This window comes from Oryctolagus cuniculus, chromosome 12, assembly GCF_964237555.1.
Source record: "Oryctolagus cuniculus chromosome 12, mOryCun1.1, whole genome shotgun sequence".
In the NCBI taxonomy this organism is placed as follows: domain Eukaryota; kingdom Metazoa; phylum Chordata; class Mammalia; order Lagomorpha; family Leporidae; genus Oryctolagus; species Oryctolagus cuniculus.
In genome coordinates, this window is record NC_091443.1 from 8,647,150 (window position 1) to 8,664,207 (window position 17,058).

At 54.9% G+C, this 17,058-nt stretch overlaps 1 protein-coding gene across 3 annotated transcripts in view; it reads right to left on the minus strand.

Annotated features, from left to right (window-relative positions):
• Nucleotides 1-17,058, minus strand: part of IGF1R (insulin like growth factor 1 receptor) — a 248,852-nt gene that overhangs the window by 184,809 nt on the left and 46,985 nt on the right. For all 3 annotated transcript variants that reach the window (XM_008248786.3, XM_017337784.3, XM_017337786.3), the window contains exon 2: nucleotides 13,445-13,990. In XM_008248786.3, coding sequence (XP_008247008.1) covers nucleotides 13,445-13,990 — 546 coding nt within the window. The remainder of the gene's footprint in view (nucleotides 1-13,444; nucleotides 13,991-17,058) is intronic.

A 17,058-nucleotide genomic window follows, 5' to 3' on the forward strand; every position in this document is an offset into this window, starting at 1 on the left:
GAAGAAGCCTAAAGCTGAACCCTCCTCACATTGTAGATTCAGAATGGCGTGGGGGAGGAGGGAAGGAGAGGGAACTACAATGTCCTGAGCTTATCCTGGCGCCAGCCCTCTCAGACACTTTCCTGACCTTGTATCCCCAATCTCGCTCGGTGGCCCTGGAGGCAGGGCAGGACGTCTAACCCAGACAGGGCTGGCAAGTCCACACCTGACCAAAGTCATGGTGTGAGTCACGAGCCAGGAGAAACACTCAAGTCCTCGGAGGGCGAGAATCACACCTTCTACCTGTTACCTCCTACAGCACCTGGCAGATGCCCCCGACTCCACCCAGACAAGCAGGAGGCAACCGTGCCGGCCCCAGCTCCCACTTCCACCGCTCCCCCGGACCCCGGTGAGGGCAGCCCCCTTTGCTCCCTGAATCCTGTACCTCTGGGACAGGCTGAGCCCTCAGAGCGTTGTCTTTAAATGGGCACAAAGTGGAATCCCCCAGCTTCTCACCCCTCCTGCCTCTCACCCACAACAGAGCAAACGGAGCACACTGAGAGAGAGCACTCAGGAGTCCCTTCAGAGTCAGAGTGTGGACTGCAGCTAGGAGCGAATGGTTTCAGGGCCAGAAAGGCCCGGGGCAGGCTGCCTGGGCCCTAACCACCCCTCAGACCTCTGCTTCTACGAAACAGCGCACTCCACATTCCAAACACCTGGCAAAGCCTCGGAGTACAGCCCATTCACAAGCTGAGAGCCGTGTGTACAGGGCTGGGCAAACAGTCCTGAGCAAGTGTGGACATTCTATATTTTTTTTAACTATTAAAGATTTATTTTATTTATTTGAAATGCAGAGTTGGGAGGAGTGGAAAAAGAGACTGAGATCCTCCATCCACTGGTTCACTCCGTAAGTGGCCACGATGGCTGGGGCTAGGCCAGGCTGAAGTCAGAAGCCAGGAGCTTCATGTGGGTCTCCCACATGGGTGCAGGGGCCAAAGCACTTGGGCCGTCACTGCTGCTTTCCCAGGTGCATTAGCAGGGAGCTGGATCAAAAGTGGAGCAGCCAGGACTAATTTGGCACCAGCACTGCGGGTGGCAGTGTAACCCACTGCGCCAGGATGCCGGCCCCCACTTGTTACAATGAAATGCTACTGTTATTTAGTTGGCTTCTTCCGGCTAGAACCAGGAACCACTTTGGTCATCTGAAAATATTTACAAATTGCTTCCTCAACTTCCTGCGCTTATCAGGGCCAGCACAAGAGTGAGGCAAGATTGGTGTCCAGGGCGCGAACTCGAAACAGACACTCACTCTTGCTCTCACACTCCCCTGAGACAGGGGTCTCTGCACCCCCTCTCCCTGGCCCCAGCCCCTCTCCTGCCTCTCCCCCTGAGTACCCCAGCCCTGTTGAGAACCAAACCACTCAAACGCCACCAAGGCTCAAGCCCAGACCAGAGACGGATTAGCGCAGGAAGATTTCTCCCCTGGACCTCCCATTTGCCAAGTTCTCACCTACCAAGCCTCTGTCAGAGAGCAGGGGTGAGTCTTAACAAGGGCTCCTGAAAGAGAAGTGAGCATCATGAACCCAGTGTCACCCCCGGGGCACCTGGACGAGCACAAGGGCGACTGGGGGAAAGGAGTCTGGCGGGCTTCAGGGAAGAGGGAGAAGGACAACGGACAGCTACGCACAGAGCCCGCGGAGCCGTGCTCTGCAGCTGGCGTTAGCTGAGGCTGAGACCCGCTACACGCGCATGCCAGCCCCAGGCTGCCTGCAACCAAGTACACAGCAAAGCACCCAACTCCCACACCACCGAGGAAGTATTTTAATTTCGCTTTGATCACTCCAGCGGCTCGGGTCCACGGCTCCGCGGCGGTATCACGGAGCACATCAATCGCCAGCCCGTGCGGGAGGAAGCCCTCGCTGGGCTATCACGCTGCTCAGGCTCCGGATGAGGGAAAGCCGTCTTCAGCCGAAAAGAATGATTTAACTGAATTTAAATTCAATCCACATAATCGAGTTACATCGGTGTTCCTCATAAGTGCTTATGAATAATTCACTTTGGTAACTGCAAAAGCCAGACCAGAAAAAGTCACTTCAAAGGAAGAGACTTAACATAAATCCTACCTGAATTTCCTGCTCTCAACTCCTTCTCCAACCACTTTGCTCTCGTTCTACCCTACCTCTGAGACGCTCAGCCAGCCTCTCCACGCATCGGCTCCCCTTCAGCAAGCTCTCCAGACCGTGTGAACTGCAGCCCCTCCTGGGAGTCCAAGCCCACCCCCACTAGCGATCTCAGAGCCAGCTGCTCAGGGCTACTAAGCCACGGGGCTGTCGACCGCACCATGCCATTGCAAGTCCAGGCTCTACAGGACGTCCATCTTTGCCTCCAGCAGTGTCTGCTGAAACCCGGGGTCAACAGATTGATCGAGGTGCCCACCTAACTCCTCTGCGACACGACTCAGAGCAGGAGGTCTTTGGGACCTACTCTGACCAACAGCAGGGCTTCGGTGCCCACCCCTTTCATGTGAGCTCCACTGACTGAAGGCCGGGCTGCCCCTTGGCCATCTTGACATCTCATGCTCCAGGCCACCTGCCGCTCCAGCCTCCTTCGCCACGGGAGGCACTGTGCAAGTCTCACATTCACGAGGAGGCTGGCAGAGCCTGAGGCAGAAGAGCCAGCGAAAGCAAACCTGCGCCTCGCTCTCTGGAAGGTGCGCCCGGGAAACCGGGTTCCCGTACAGAAGCGATCCCAAGTGCACCACTCTCACTCACCACTCACGGACTAGCCCCTTTCATTTAGCAGCCGAAGGGGGGGGTCTCAACGCCATCCAACTGCCACGTCTCTAATAACCACTTCACCCTCCTCAACGGCCCGCTCACGCAGTCTGTGTCTGTACTCCAAGGCTCTCTAAGAATTCGGATAACAACAGGGCCCAACAAAATAAGCATGGCAGTTGCTAGAATCAGCAGCAGAAACTCCCCAGTGGGACCAAGTCAAGCGAATGTCTGAAGTCCCCGCCCCGCAGTGTTCCACATGAAGTCCAGGGAGGCTGTGCCGAGGCCCAGGTTCCTAGCCCAGCAGGCAGTGGGCCCAGGAGGCACAGAGAGCTGCCATCACCGCACTGCCATCCGTAAACCTGAAACCGAACCGATCCTGGGAAACAAATTCCTCTCAGGACTGCGGTGTGCTGGGCCGGCTCGGGCGGCCTCATCGGCGGTCCAGCGACAGAAAGCGCTTTGCGGACAGAAAGTCCGGAAGTCCGTCCCTCCTCCTCGGTGCCCATCTTTGCACCAGTGACTTTTCCAAGGAGGATTTGTTTTCTCCTCGACAAGCAAGAAAGACCTGTCGAGCTAAAGCAGCATTCTTCCGAGAAAACTAAACATCCTCAGAAGTCCACTCGTAAACATTATGACATCGAGATCCTTCAAGCTTTGTCCCCCAGGGTGGTCACAAAGGGTCCCCCAGGATGAGGCAGGGGGTGCGGGAGGAGGGGCAGCAGTGCAGTGACCTCAGCAGGTGGCTGCACCCACCAGGACCATGCACGCGATGATGAAGAGCTGACACCGGGGACGCCCTCATTGACTTATGCTTCTGAGGCTCTCCCCGTGCGTGGGAGACGAGCCCTGGGCCCGAGCCCTGCAGCCTACAGCCCACCCGTTACTCAACACACTCCCTAAGAAGCACCTCTGCGTCACAAAACAGCCCAAGCGAGGCAGAGAACCCAAATGTGCGCCTGCATCCTATCTGTGCGGACGGTGGGAGACCGCAACAGCATCACCACTCAGCAGAGCCACCGCCTCCCCGGCCCAGGTCAAGCACTGGGACCCAGGCGCCACACCAGCCTCTACCCCAGGAACAGTGCTTGCCTTCTCTGGATCCAGGCATCTGACTTGTTTCCACTTGTCTCTGTGTTACAACCAACACTTTGGGGGGGAAGGGTGGATCCCAGTTCAAACACTGGGGCTGCCCAGGCGCCAGGTCTGTTCACCTGTGCCTCCCAATCTCCTTTGATTCCTCCCTCCCCTGTTTAACTACCAAGCCCAACTCCCTGGTCTCAGCAGCTGCTAAAAAACCATCCCAGCACTTTGCAACCACCCAGAAATCCCGGATGGCAGCGGGGTTCACAGATCTGCAGGGCGTATGTGTGTGCAACACGGCTGGGCCAGCTCCCAGAGCCCCACAGGCACAGGCAGCTCAGGGCCAGCCAGCCTCAGTCCCATTAGTTCCCAGCCCCACAGTCTGTACTCGGGGTTCTCGAGCCTCACAGCCACAGTTCTGGCAACTACCACTGTCTCCCCCCTCACCCACGACTCTGCTCTCTCTGGTTTCATCGCCCCATCATTAACCAAGTGGCAAGTTCTAAAAACAAACTCCTAAGTGTTAAATTCTGCACTTATCTGAAGCAGCATGATGAAATCTCATCCCCACCCACCATGTTCTGCCCAGGGTAGGAATCGCCCCTTTGCCCAGTGAATCCACGCTGTAGGTGCTACCCTCCCGTTCGTCACTTAATGGCTGTCTCACTACGAGATGGACTGTCTTAGCACCTCAGCATGCGAGCTCAAGCAATCCTGATTTTACTTAACAATTAAAAAAAAAAGTAAGAACAGCGATGCCAGCAATTTTATTACAGTATTTTGTTGTAACCATTCTATTTTATTAGTAATAATCGTTGTTAATGTCTTCCCATGTCTAATTGACAAATTAAACTTTAGCATCAGTATGTGTACTGGCAGCTCAGTCCTGGCTGTGGGTTCAGGCAGCCCAGGGATCGGGGACCATCTCCCGTGGACAGTGCCCCAGTTCACCCACACTACCCAAGCTCTTTATGGAGACTTACTAAAACAAAATGCAGGCAGCCACAGGTTGGGTCAGTATCACAGTTGTAAAAAGGCAAAGGCAAGGGCCAAACAACTCTAAATCCACCGCCCCTGTTGCCGTCCCACAGGGATTCCACAAAAAGCAGCCGGAAGAGAGAAAACAGGACTGGGAGCTGGTTGGTGTCCGTGGCAAAGAAACAAAAAGCAACTTCTGTTCAATCATGCAATGACACCGGAGCCCAGCTCCCGGAAGAGGGCCTGGCACTCCTGCTCAACATTGTCCCGCCCACCTGGGCCCCCTGAGCGGAAGGAGGTCCCAGGGGAGCAAACAGAGAGCCAGTGTTTGCTTCCTGCAGTGAGGGTGGGTCGAGAAAAAGGAGAGAACAGGACAGGAGAGGAGGCTGAGTGGGCGAGGGAGGCAGCACATGCACACAGAGACAAACAAGCACACACCGGCGCACAGCCATGAACACACGCGCACACGCAGCTCAGCGACCCCAGGAACGGAAGCAGCAGGTGGGAGCCCCAGCCTGGAGCTGGAGCTGGCTTCCTTCACCACAGCAACTTCTAGTTGTCACAAACAAAAATGCGCATCCTTGGTCTCTTTACCAAAAACTACCCATTCTGTAACCATTTTAATGCTCTCCACCAGACACACACACACACACACACTTAACAAAGTCAATGTTTCATGTCAGTATCAAATAAGAATCTGTTGGTATTTCTTAGATTCTCCCAAAGACCAAGCTCACAAGCAGAATAACTCCATGGAGTTTGATGCCCAAACAAACAGGAGTTTACATGTAGCTATGGAGGTCCCAGTGACGTCCTGACACACACACGCCCCTCACCCCATGTTCCGTAAAGATAGGGCTTATCTGGACAGACCCAAGAATTTGAACAATTCCAATTAAGTTAGCAAGAGCCACTTCTACACTACATCCTACTATTTATGATAATTGAAATTTTACAATCTAGAAAAAAGCTATAAAGACCACTTAAGACATGGCAGTAAACACACACTTTCAATACAGCTTAATGCTTAGAGAATTTTAGGTCGACTCAGAATACAGCTCTTAGTTTTTATGGAAGAGCAGTAACTGCTGCCATTTACCAAGAGCCCACTGTGCGCTGCCTGGGACTTTCCAGTGATGCCCTCATCATTCCCATGTCCCTGATGGAAACTGAGACCTGGCACCTGGAGACGCCCGAGGCACACAGGGCAGCACACCAGCTGTTCTTAAACCTTTGCATAGGATGGCACTTGTCCATTCAGGAATGTCTGTTTATTTTAAAAGATCTATTTATTTATTTAAAAGACAGAGAGTTCTTCCATCGTCCATCTTCACTCCCCAGATAGCCACAAAAGCCTGGGCTGGGCCAGACTGAAGCCAGGAGCTTCTTCTGGGTCTCCCACATAGCGGGCAGGGGCTCAAAGACTTGGGCCATCTTCTGCTGCTTTTCCCAAGCTATTCACAGGGAGGTGGATCAAAAGTGGAACCGCCGGGACACAACTTTACATGCTACACTACAACACTGACTCCAGAAATGTCATTTGAAAAATGCACATCCTTTGGGATGGGCTTCTAGCTTTAGAGGTAAGATGCCAGTAACGGGGCCGGCGTTGTGGTACAGTGGATTAAGTCACCACCTGCATCGCCAGCATCCCATATGGACACCAGTTCAAGTCTGGCTACTTCATTTCTGACCCAGCATCCTGGGAAAAGCAACAGAGAATGTCTGAATACTTGGGCCCCTGCCACCCACATGGGAAAACCAATGGCTTTCCAGGTTCCCAACTTTAGCCTGGCCCAACCCTGGCTGTTGCAGCCATCTGGGGAGTGAACCAGCTGATGGAAGATCCACAGATCTCTAACTCTGCTTTTCAAATAAATAAATACATCTTTTGGGGAAAAAATTAAGGAGCAATTGAAAAACAAAAAAAGATGCCAATCACAACACCTGCATCCCACATTACAGTATCTGCAATGATATCCAGATGAGGCTCCTGATTCCAGCTCCCTCCTAATGCAGACCCTGGGAAGCAACAGTGATGGCCCAAATAGTTGTTTCTGCCACCCGAGTGGGAGACCTGGGCGCCGGTTCAAGTCAGCTGCTCTGCTTCCAATCCAGCTCTCTGCTGTGGCCTGGGAAAGCAGCAGAAGATGTCTCAAGTCCTTGGGCCCCTGTGCCCCTGTGGGAGACCTGGAAGAAGCTCCTGGCTCCTGGCTTCTGATTGGCACAGTTCTGGCTGTTGCAGCCATCTGGGGAGTGAACCATCGGATGGAAGACCTCGACCTCTCCCTCTCCCTTCCTCCCTCCCTCCCTCCCTCCCTCCTTCCCTCCCTCTCTACCTCTCTCCCTCTCTCTCTGCCTCTCTGTAACTCTGACTTTCAAATAAATAAATACACCTTAAAAGAAAAAAAACAGCTATGCCATCCAAGACCAGGTCACCTAGTGCCTGCATGCATGGCCACATGGTGTGTGGACCAGGAACACTGGGTAGACACGTGAACGCAACAGAGGAAAGAGGCTTTTCAGGAGTGGGAAAGAACCAGGAAGATCCCACAAGTGGGCTCAGCTGGGGCGATCTCAAGAGACTCCAAGTACTCAGAAGTACAGACTCCTGTTAAGAGCCATTCTGAAAGCTTTTTGGTCCCAAAGATGAGATCCCTATTCAACAATTATCTTCTGCAGGAGGCCGTGAGAGTGACACCTTAATTAGGTGACAGCCACGAACAAAGCCTTTCAGGAGCAGGGCACAGGCCCTAGGAGAGGGAGGGAGTCCGCTGAGTGATGTCCCAGACACAGGGACATCCTGGTAACAAGCGTGGACAATCAGGGAGCACAAAACGTGATCTCCACGCCTGACTATAAAAGGCAGAGAAGCGAAGCCCAGAGGCATGTGACCCCCTTCTAAATAAAGGTCACCCCCACACTGAGAGCAGCTGACCAGAGCAGGGGCCTTCCAGGGCGGTGGGTCCAGCTCCTACCAACAACACAGAACTGGAGCTTGCCGGCTCCACTGACTCCTCCCCTCCCTCTGTGTCACTCTTCTCTCTCTCCCTCTCTCCCTTCTCCCCCTCTCCCTCTCCTTCCCTCTCTCCCTCTAATCCTCTCCCTCTCTCTATCCCCCTCCCCTCTCCCTCTCCCTCCCTCTCTCTCCCTCTATTCCTCTCCCTCTCTATCCCCCTCCCCTCTCCCTCTCCCTCCCTCTCTCCCCCTCTCCTCCTCTAATCCTCTCCCTCTCCCCCTCTCCCTCCCTCTCCCCCTCTAATCCTCTCCCCCTCTCCCTCCCTCTCCCCCTCTAATCCTCTCCCTCTCTCTGTCCCCCTCTTTCCCCCTCTCCCTCTCCCTCCCTCTCTCCCCCTCTATTCCTCTCCCTCTCTCTATCCCTCTCTCCCCCTCTATTCCCCTCTCCCTCTCTCTCTCTCTCTCTCTCTCTCTCTCTCTCTCTCTCCCAGTCCTTCCTGAAAAATGTGCAAGTCCATATCTTGATGCAGCTTAGCCATCTGGAGAGGCAGCAGCTGCAGGGGCCATGGCCTGGTGGCAGACCGTAGCTACACCTCACCTGGGGAGGAAGCGCAGCAGTGAGGTGTCACTTAGGTAGTGGTCTGGGGTTGGGAGGGAGAGTGCACCTTGGAAATCCAGAACCAGAACGCCGCCGTGGCCGTGGCCGTGGCTGTGGCCGGCCAGCACTGAGCACCACTTAAGCAACCCCACCAGGAAACCAAGGAAACCACAGGCACTCAGGAGTTGCCCCTCTGCCCCTCCCAGGAAGGAACACTCTGCAAGGCCAAGTTTCAACCTCTCAGGTGGTTTGCATGCTTCACCTTTGGCCATGAACCTTCTGCTGAAGGCAGGAAAGGAGAAGGCACCCCTCGAGGTGGATCCTCTCTGCCAACGACCAGCAAGAGACAGTCCTGGGGACAATGTCCTCATCAGCAGTGGGCGACGGCGGCTTGGGAAACATCCCTACTTCCTAACTGTAGCACTGCGCTCAGGGAGGACGGCCACAACACCCTGCTCTCTGCTCACGGAAGTAGGGAGGGGGGACAGTGAGTGCTTGGAGAAGCAGGTGCCATGCGCACCCCGGGATGACAGTGCAGCATTTAAACAGGGGGCAGAGTTCCCCGCCCAGTGCTAGCACACAGGCCTACACCATCCTGCAAAGCCTGAGTCCTTGGATGGAGAAGGGAGGTGGAGCCCAGCCAGGTGAGCAGTGGGGGCGGTGAGCGTGCAGGGGCAGCGTGGTTCATGGTGTTCGTAGCCAAGGACTTTCGTGGCATGCCAAGTGCCCATCCCCCAGGGACCTACCGCAGAACTGCAGGTGCCAAGGGACATGGGAGAGAGGCACGGGCAGGGGCTTAGGAGGCGGAATGAGGCCACATTTGGAATGAGAAGGGCATGGTGTCCAATTAAAGAAGGAGGCACCCAGGGGACATCCACGCTTCTACCAAAGGAGCAAAGGGAAGCAGAGCGCTGTCTATCAATAAGGAACGGGGAAAGTGCACTGAGGAGACAGGGAAGCAAATCCGATGCTGTCATGGCCACGGTGGGCTGGACAGGAATGCACCGGACAGAGCTCAAGCACTGGTCTGCGCTGGAGACCGTTATGAGGAAGCTGGGAGACAGGAACAAAGAAAGTGACGAGAACACCCTTATGTTGAAACCTAATCGCCGTGTGATGCTGTCAGGAGCTGGGGCTTCCGGCAGGTGCTCAGGCCGTGAGGGTGCAGCTCTCGTGCACCTGGGGCAGGCCACTCAGGAAGACAAGTGGTGTGGGGTGTACTCAGCTCACAGTCTGGGAGTTGAGAGTCCACAGTCAAGGCCCCCACCTCAGTCTGTCCCCTCAAAGGACACCACAGCTGGAGCAGGTGCAAGGGTGAGAGTTTAGGGGTGAGACGGGAAGCCACAGTCCCTTCCCAGGGCAGTGCCCCAGTGACCTGACAGCCTGCTACTAAGTCTCGCATCCACCAACTCACATCCACATGCTGGGGACCCAGTCTCAACATGACTCCTGGGGGGCGGGGGAGGACATCCTTAAACCACAGCAGCCCCCAGGGGTGGGATTATAGCCCTTTTATAAAAAGAGGCCCCAGAGGAACCTCCCAGTCCTCCCGCCACGGGGGAACATGGCACTGTCCATGAACCAGAGAGGGTGGGTCCTCGCCAGACGCCCAATCTGCCAGCTCATGGACCCGGGATTCCCAGCCTCCAGAAGTGTGAAATAAACATCTCATCTCTAAGCAGTGCAAACAGATAAGTCAGAGACCACCAACCATCACAGAACAGACCAACCAGGGAAAGGCAGCAGGAGAACCCAAGGAGGGGGATGGGAGACGAGAGCCAGGGGCAGGCGGTGGGTTAAGCCACCACTTAGGCACCGGCATCCCGTATTGGAGGGCCTGCTTCGAGTCCTGGCTGCTCTGAGCTTCTGAACCAATTTCCTGCTAATGCATCTGGAAGGCAGCAGATGACGGCCCAAGTACTTGGCTTCCTGCCACTCACGTGAAGACCAAGATGGAGTTCCTGGCTCCTGGCTCCTGCCTTCAGCCTGGACCAGCCCCAGCTATGGCAAGAAATTGGGGAATGAACCCACAGATGAAAGATATGCATGTGTGTGCATTCTCTCTCTCTCTCTCTCTCTCCTTTATCGAAAGGACCAAGCCATACACAATTCTCAGAAGGGCTAAGCAAGCTTCAGGAATAACTGAAAGCTGCATTAAGTCCACCTCAAATCATGAGAGCAGGCAGACACAGAGGAGCGCGCAGAGACGCCTCAAAGCGGCAGCTTCCTTCACAGCGCAGTCTACCACGCTGCCAGCCGCTGCAGAGTCCACGGGAGGGTCACGTGAAAACGAGCGTCAGCACCCACAGCTGAGTGTCTCCCTCGGGGCCAACAGCTGCATGCACACCCCACCTGACGTTTCTGGCCGGAGGGTCTTCTTGCTTCTGCAGCCGTCAAGGAAAGACCAACTGGGGTTCTTCCAAGCCTAAGCTTTCCCACCAGCCATCTTAATGCCTGTGCTGAACTGCAGGCAGAGCTTCCGTGTGGACGCAGTGCCTGCACCTGCCTCCTGGGACGATCGCTGAGTGTCCAGGTGGGGGAAGTGCAGCAGCCGGTGGGTCAGAGAGACGAGGCGGGGAGAGTGCAGGGCCCAGAAGGAATCTAAAGCAGTGCTCCCCGGGAGAACAGAGCACAGGGCACCTGCAGTTTCCAGTGTTCCCTTAGCCACGTTCCAAAGCAAAACGTAAAGGGTGAAATTAATAAAACATTTTGCTGAATCTAATATATCTGAAATGTTATATTTCAACAGGTAATTGATATAAAAATTATTAAGGAGAGATTTTACAAGATTTTCTCACGCTGTGTCTTTGAAATCCAGTGTGTATTTTACATTAGCACAGGTCTCACTTCAACAGGCCACCATTCTAATACTCTGGACCGTGGCTTGTGGCTACCCCAGTGGACGGTGCAGGTCTGATGGGAGTCCACACAGGGAAAGAGTTCAGTGTTAACTAGGAAACCCCCAGAGAGCACACCCATGCCTGCATTTTCAGGATAAGGGGAAAGGGGAAAATGATTTCCCCAAAGTGGTGATTAATTTTAAATAAGAACTCCATTGTGAAATCACAAACACATCAGCAAGACTGAGCCTAGCGGCTGAGAAGCCCGCAGGGCGTGACGAGGGGACGCAGGCGTCAACCAGAGCCCACAGTCCAGCCCCACCACTCCCACGGTTCTCTCCCTCTTTCTCCTTTTAATCTTCCGACAACCCCATGAGGAGAGCAGGATGGGTCCCGTGCTGCAGATGAAGAAGCCAGGCTCAGCCAGCTTAAATCACTTGTTCAGGTCCAGGCATTGCTCTTAGAGTGGACCCAGAACTCAGCCCCCCCACTCCCCCACCCCCGCCCCAGGCTCCCTGGCCAAGCGGCTGCTCAGGAAACAGTGGGAACCCCTCAGAGTGAAGTCCTTGCTGGATCACTGAGCAAGGGCACAGCCCACCCAGTGACTTTTAAATGGCACCTCCCTTTGCACACAGCTTGCGAGTTTTCAAAAACACTGTTATGCACACACTTGATCACCATAAGGGGTCACAGGCGACTGCCCTGAGCGTGATCTAAAGATGTCCAACTACAGCTCAAAGGGCGGTCTCGTCCAGCTCCCTTGGGACCCTCAAAACCCACCCCACGTTTCTCCATGATCCCCACACTGTCCCTTTCACCCCTAGGACACATTTTCAAATGTCAACTCGACTTTAACATTCTATTTTGTTGGTTCCCTCAGACAGTAGGTATGATCTAAGGACAGGGCGCAGTTTTGATCACAAAGGTGACTAGCACAGTGCCCTGCTCCAACTCTGGCCAGCGGTTCTCCCACAAGGGGCCAGACCGCGCTCTCAGCTCCTCAGGGTGCTGCCCTTCCTCATCCAATTGTCACCTACACACCAAGTGTCCGAGTGCACGGTGGGTCCCAGAAGAGGCCTCGTGCTCCAAGTGGGCCCTGGCGGAAGCAAGACAAACCGAGGGCCAGCGTGGGGCCCAGCTTTGCTTTGATTCTACACACCCCACAGCGCCAGCAAGCCTACCAACTTCACCAACTCAGGGTTTCTTGGCTCCTCCTGACTACAGCATGTGGGCTCGCTAGGTCTTTAACTGGGCCAGTCACGAAATAACAGCTATTTATAGCTCACATGCAGACTTCCAAGCCGTGAGGGGAACCTTCCTGGCCCACAGACCTAAACACTGCTGAGTGCCATTAGGCAAATGCCCAAAGTCACATTTTAGTCCCAAACAACCCGGCTCCCAGGGGGTGGATCACATCAGGACAAGGGTGCCTTTCCCCTTATCCTGAAATCGGCTCACTGCAAACGAAGCAAGAAGCCTCAAAAGACCACCACATCACCCCCGTGACTCCCGGGCACCGTGCCTTCAGTGGGTGACTTGTGACTTCAGGGCATTTTCACAGCTGTTCAGGAATCAAGTCTAACCGAAGTCTGGGTTTTAAAAGGCCCCTGGCTACACAGCTGCCCGTAAAGACAGCCTGCACCTGGGTCTCCTAGGGAGACAGGCGGAGGGGCCTCCCCCTGGGGCTCCAGGCCCCAGTAGACCTGTACCCCCAAGCACCATCACAGAGACGGAAGGAGCACCTTCACGGACGTGAATTAGCGCCTTCCTCCCTCCCTATTCACCACAGTCCACGTCCATTCACGCTACGGAGAAACCGCCAAACCAGTAACAAGTCCTCCACGCAACAGAGGAAGGCCCATGGCTGCCAAGAGTTCGGGACACCCAAGTGCACCAAGTCACTTTCTCACCAGAAATGCAAAGCCAGAGGTCAGCAAACTTCTGGTCCAGAAGTGTGCTGGGGGATTTCTACCACGGGGTCTGAACAGCCTGAGGGCGGCCAGGAGGGCCTCCCGTCACACCACGGTCCTGCACCCGCAGAGTTGCCACATGCAAGCAAGAGCCAACCAAGACCCCGCCAGGAGCCTCCTGCACTCGGCAGCCGTGCCCAGTCCTAAATGCAACAGGGGAAACGGGTGCATTCCCGGGGAGGGGAGCGAGGAGGAGGAGGAGGAGGAGGAGGAGGAGGAGGAGGAGAGGCGGCTCGGGGACGCCGCGGCCAGCGGCACACTTACTTTTCTGGCAGCGGTTGGTGGTCCAGCAGCGGTAGTTGTACTCGTTGTTGATGGCGGTCTTCTCGCACAACGGCTTCTCCTCCAAGGTCCCTGGACACATGTCCCCGCACTCCTTTGGGGACTTGTTCCCCACAATGTAGTTGTTGGACACGGCGTCCAGGATGAGAGACCAGTCCACCGTGGAGAGGTAGCAGAGGTCGGCGTTCTTCTCGATCCTGATGGCCCCCCGGGTGATGTTCCTCAGGTTATAGAGCCCTATGTCTTTGAGGTTAGTCATCTCGAAAATGACCAGGGCATAGTTGTAGAAGAGCTTCCAGCCGCGGATGACCGTGAGGTTGGGGAACAGGTCCCCGAGGCTCTCCAGGCCGGCCACGCGGAACAGCAGCAGGTACTCGGTGATGACGGTGAGCTTGGGGAAGCGGTAGTTGCGGTAGTCCTCGGCCTTGGAGATGAGCAGGATGTGGAGGAAGCCCTCGATCACCGTGCAGTTCTCCAGGCGCTTCAGCTGCTGGAAGTCATTGCGGATGTCGATGCCCGGCCCGCAGACTGCAGGACAAGGGAGGCACAGGGGTCGGTTACAAGGGAGGCATTTGTAAAGATCGCTTTCCAACCCACGGCCCAGCCCCTTTTCAGAAATCCTCCATTCTAATTATTAAAGAAGCAGGACTCGGGTCTTCACCACTGACTCACTCGAGCTGCAGGCTGCTCTCTGGACAGCTGACCAGTTAGCTGCGATGCACGAGGTGCCCGCAGGGGGCCAGGCACTGTGCAACCCACTCTGCAGCCTGGGAAGGGCTGCCCCATCCAACACACAGACTAACGGCTAGGGCCCAGGTGCTGCTGGGTACAAACAGAAGTCAAGGTGCATCCCAGGCCAGTCTGACCCCACCAACGAACACTCCCAGCCTGACCCCACCAACGAACACTCCCCGGCCCTTCTGACCTACAACTCCGGCGCCTAATGCCCAAACAGAAGCCCAAGTCAACGCTGGAGGTCAGCCACTGGGGCCGGAATGGGACTCAGATGTGTGCGGCCACGTTCCCTGCCACCACTGGGCAGTGGTTTTCCCGACGCTGCGTTAATGTGGGTACAAAGGCTACCTTCACAGAAAGATTTTAAAAAGTGACTTTTCAGGAATAAAAGAGTACAATTCCAACTTTAATGTGTTCTATTAATCAGGAAAGCATGCTTCCCATACAGAAGTTGATACCAAAAAAAAAAAGGAAAAAAGTCACCAATGCGGTCTAATTTACAAAGGTAATCACTAAGATACCTTATACCAATTACTCTTTCTTCATAAATAATTCAAGGTAAATGAAACCAGACAATACCATTTACACTTCCCTCCCTTATCATGAACATTTTACCAAGGTAGTAAGCGGCCTTGTGTATCATCATTTTAAGGGGACAGTAATTCTGGAGTATGGCCATGATTAACCAGCTGCCTACGTCGGGCACTTTGGCTGTCTCCCATCTGACACATCATAAACTGCGCTCTCGTGAACATTCTCAACAGATAACCAAGACTACTACTTAGGATGACCCCCTACAAGTGAAACTGCTGGGCCAGTGCACTTGCAGATTTCAAAGGTTTTTGATAAAATGTCCTCAATACTGGAAGACTTTATTTGTAAAGTTCTAGACACACATACCAAAAAGAAAAAAAAGAACCCTTGGTTGTGATTCTTTGTAAGGATTTAATAATGCCGAAACCGCAGTGTCAAAGCTTTTCAGGGATGGGCATGGTGACACAGAAGGTTAGGCTGCCACTCACAACGTCAGCATCCCCTAGCAGAGCACTGGTTCAAGTCCCGGCTGCTCTGCTTCCAACCCAGCTCCCTGCGATAAAAATGGACAAGTACTTGGGTCTCTCTCTCTCTCTGCCTCTCAAATAACTTTTTTTAAAAGCTCAAACAAGTAAAGTTTTCTTTGCTTGTTTGTTTAAATATATCTGAGCAGGGTCAAGTTCTGTGATCCATGAAATCCACTCATTTGTGAAGCATCTGACCCATAAGGCACATGAGAAACACTCAGAAGCAGTGCCCTGACACCATCCCCCAATCCCTCCCCCAGCCCCTGCCACGCAGGAGGTCCCAGTGAAGGCCAGGAGCTGAGACCCACACTGAGCACACACCACACCAGGAAGGCAGTGGTCAGGGGGTGCACACGGCAAGCCCATTCCAGATGTGAACTGAACGACGCAGGACAGACCAGAGGTGGGACTTAAAACTGCATAGAACTTTCCAGAGCCCAGAGGCATGGATGAGCAAGATGTGTTCTGGAGAGAACAGGTGTGAAGGTCAGGAGTGAGAGAACAGAGCCCAAGCCATGAATGGTGGCATGTGGGGGAGAGAGCTTTCATCCCCCAAGGAAGGAGGCCCCTCCCAGTGGGAGAGGAACCAGAGTAAGGACCTTGGGGTGATGAGTCTGGAAGCTGACACGGGACAGAAGGCTGTGACAAGAGAAAGGGGCACGGCGGCCCTGTGGGGTGGGGCAGCACCAAGGGGAAGTGGCAGAGACTGCGGGGGGGTGGACAGGAGGCAGAGGAGCAGGCAAAGCTTTGCCAAAGAGGAAACGTGGTCCTAAGGCAGAGAGAGGGGCCAAAGCCAGCACTCGGAAAACCCAGGAGCCGGAAGCTGTGCGGAAGCTCCCAACAGGCCCAACATTCGATAACATCATCGACACTTTGAAGGTGAGAAAACAGACTCGGAGAAGTTGAGTCGACGTCATCTAAGGTCTCACGTTCAGGACCCCAGCCACAGTCCCAGCCTCAGCGTCCTCTCCTGTGCCCACCTCCTCCGAGCTTCCATCCCCAGCACAACACCGACCAGCCCTTAGCAAGGCCACAACAACAATGCCAAAGCCCAGGACACTCGGTCGTCCTCAGGTTGACCGAGCCCCGGAGCCACGCAGCACTGCCTCCTGCTCTGGGCTTCCCGATCCCACACCCGCCCTCTGACTACTCCCCACCTCCCTGCCCTCGAGAACCAGCCCCTTCTCCCTCACAAGTGCCTCCCATGCCACCCATCCCCCGGGTGATGCTGAAGGCACAGACTCCTCTACCACCTGCCTCCACCACTCCTCCAACTGCTCACTCATCCCCTCGCCCCAAATCCGCCGCCCAGGCTACCACTCCCGTCCTCCAACATGCTCAGGCCAGACGCCAGAGCCCCTCCTGTTGCTCCCAGCCCCACACCACCTCCTCAACGCCGCCTCCAAGCCCAGGGAGCTCAAATGTTCTTGGATGCTCTTCCCTGGGTGACCCAACCTCCTCCCTTGGCTCACTGTTCTCCCTGGCACCATTCACTTCCCTCCCAGGGTGTGTCTGCCCCCATCAGGACCCGCTCACTCCCTCCCACCACAAAGGCAGCTCCAGGAGGATGGGAAATTTCTATGGCGGCCCCACTTACACCCCCAGTGCCTACTACAGGAGCTGGTACACAGTGGCTCATCACAGGACCAACAGGAGGAAGCATGGACTCCACCACACCCATGTCTCATCACTGGGACCCTGGGCTCATCTCAGCAACATCCCAGCATAAGCTGGTGTCCCCGCAGCCCATCAAGTCCACTGAAACCCTACAGGAGCTCCCCCTACCCTCCTCACCCCCAT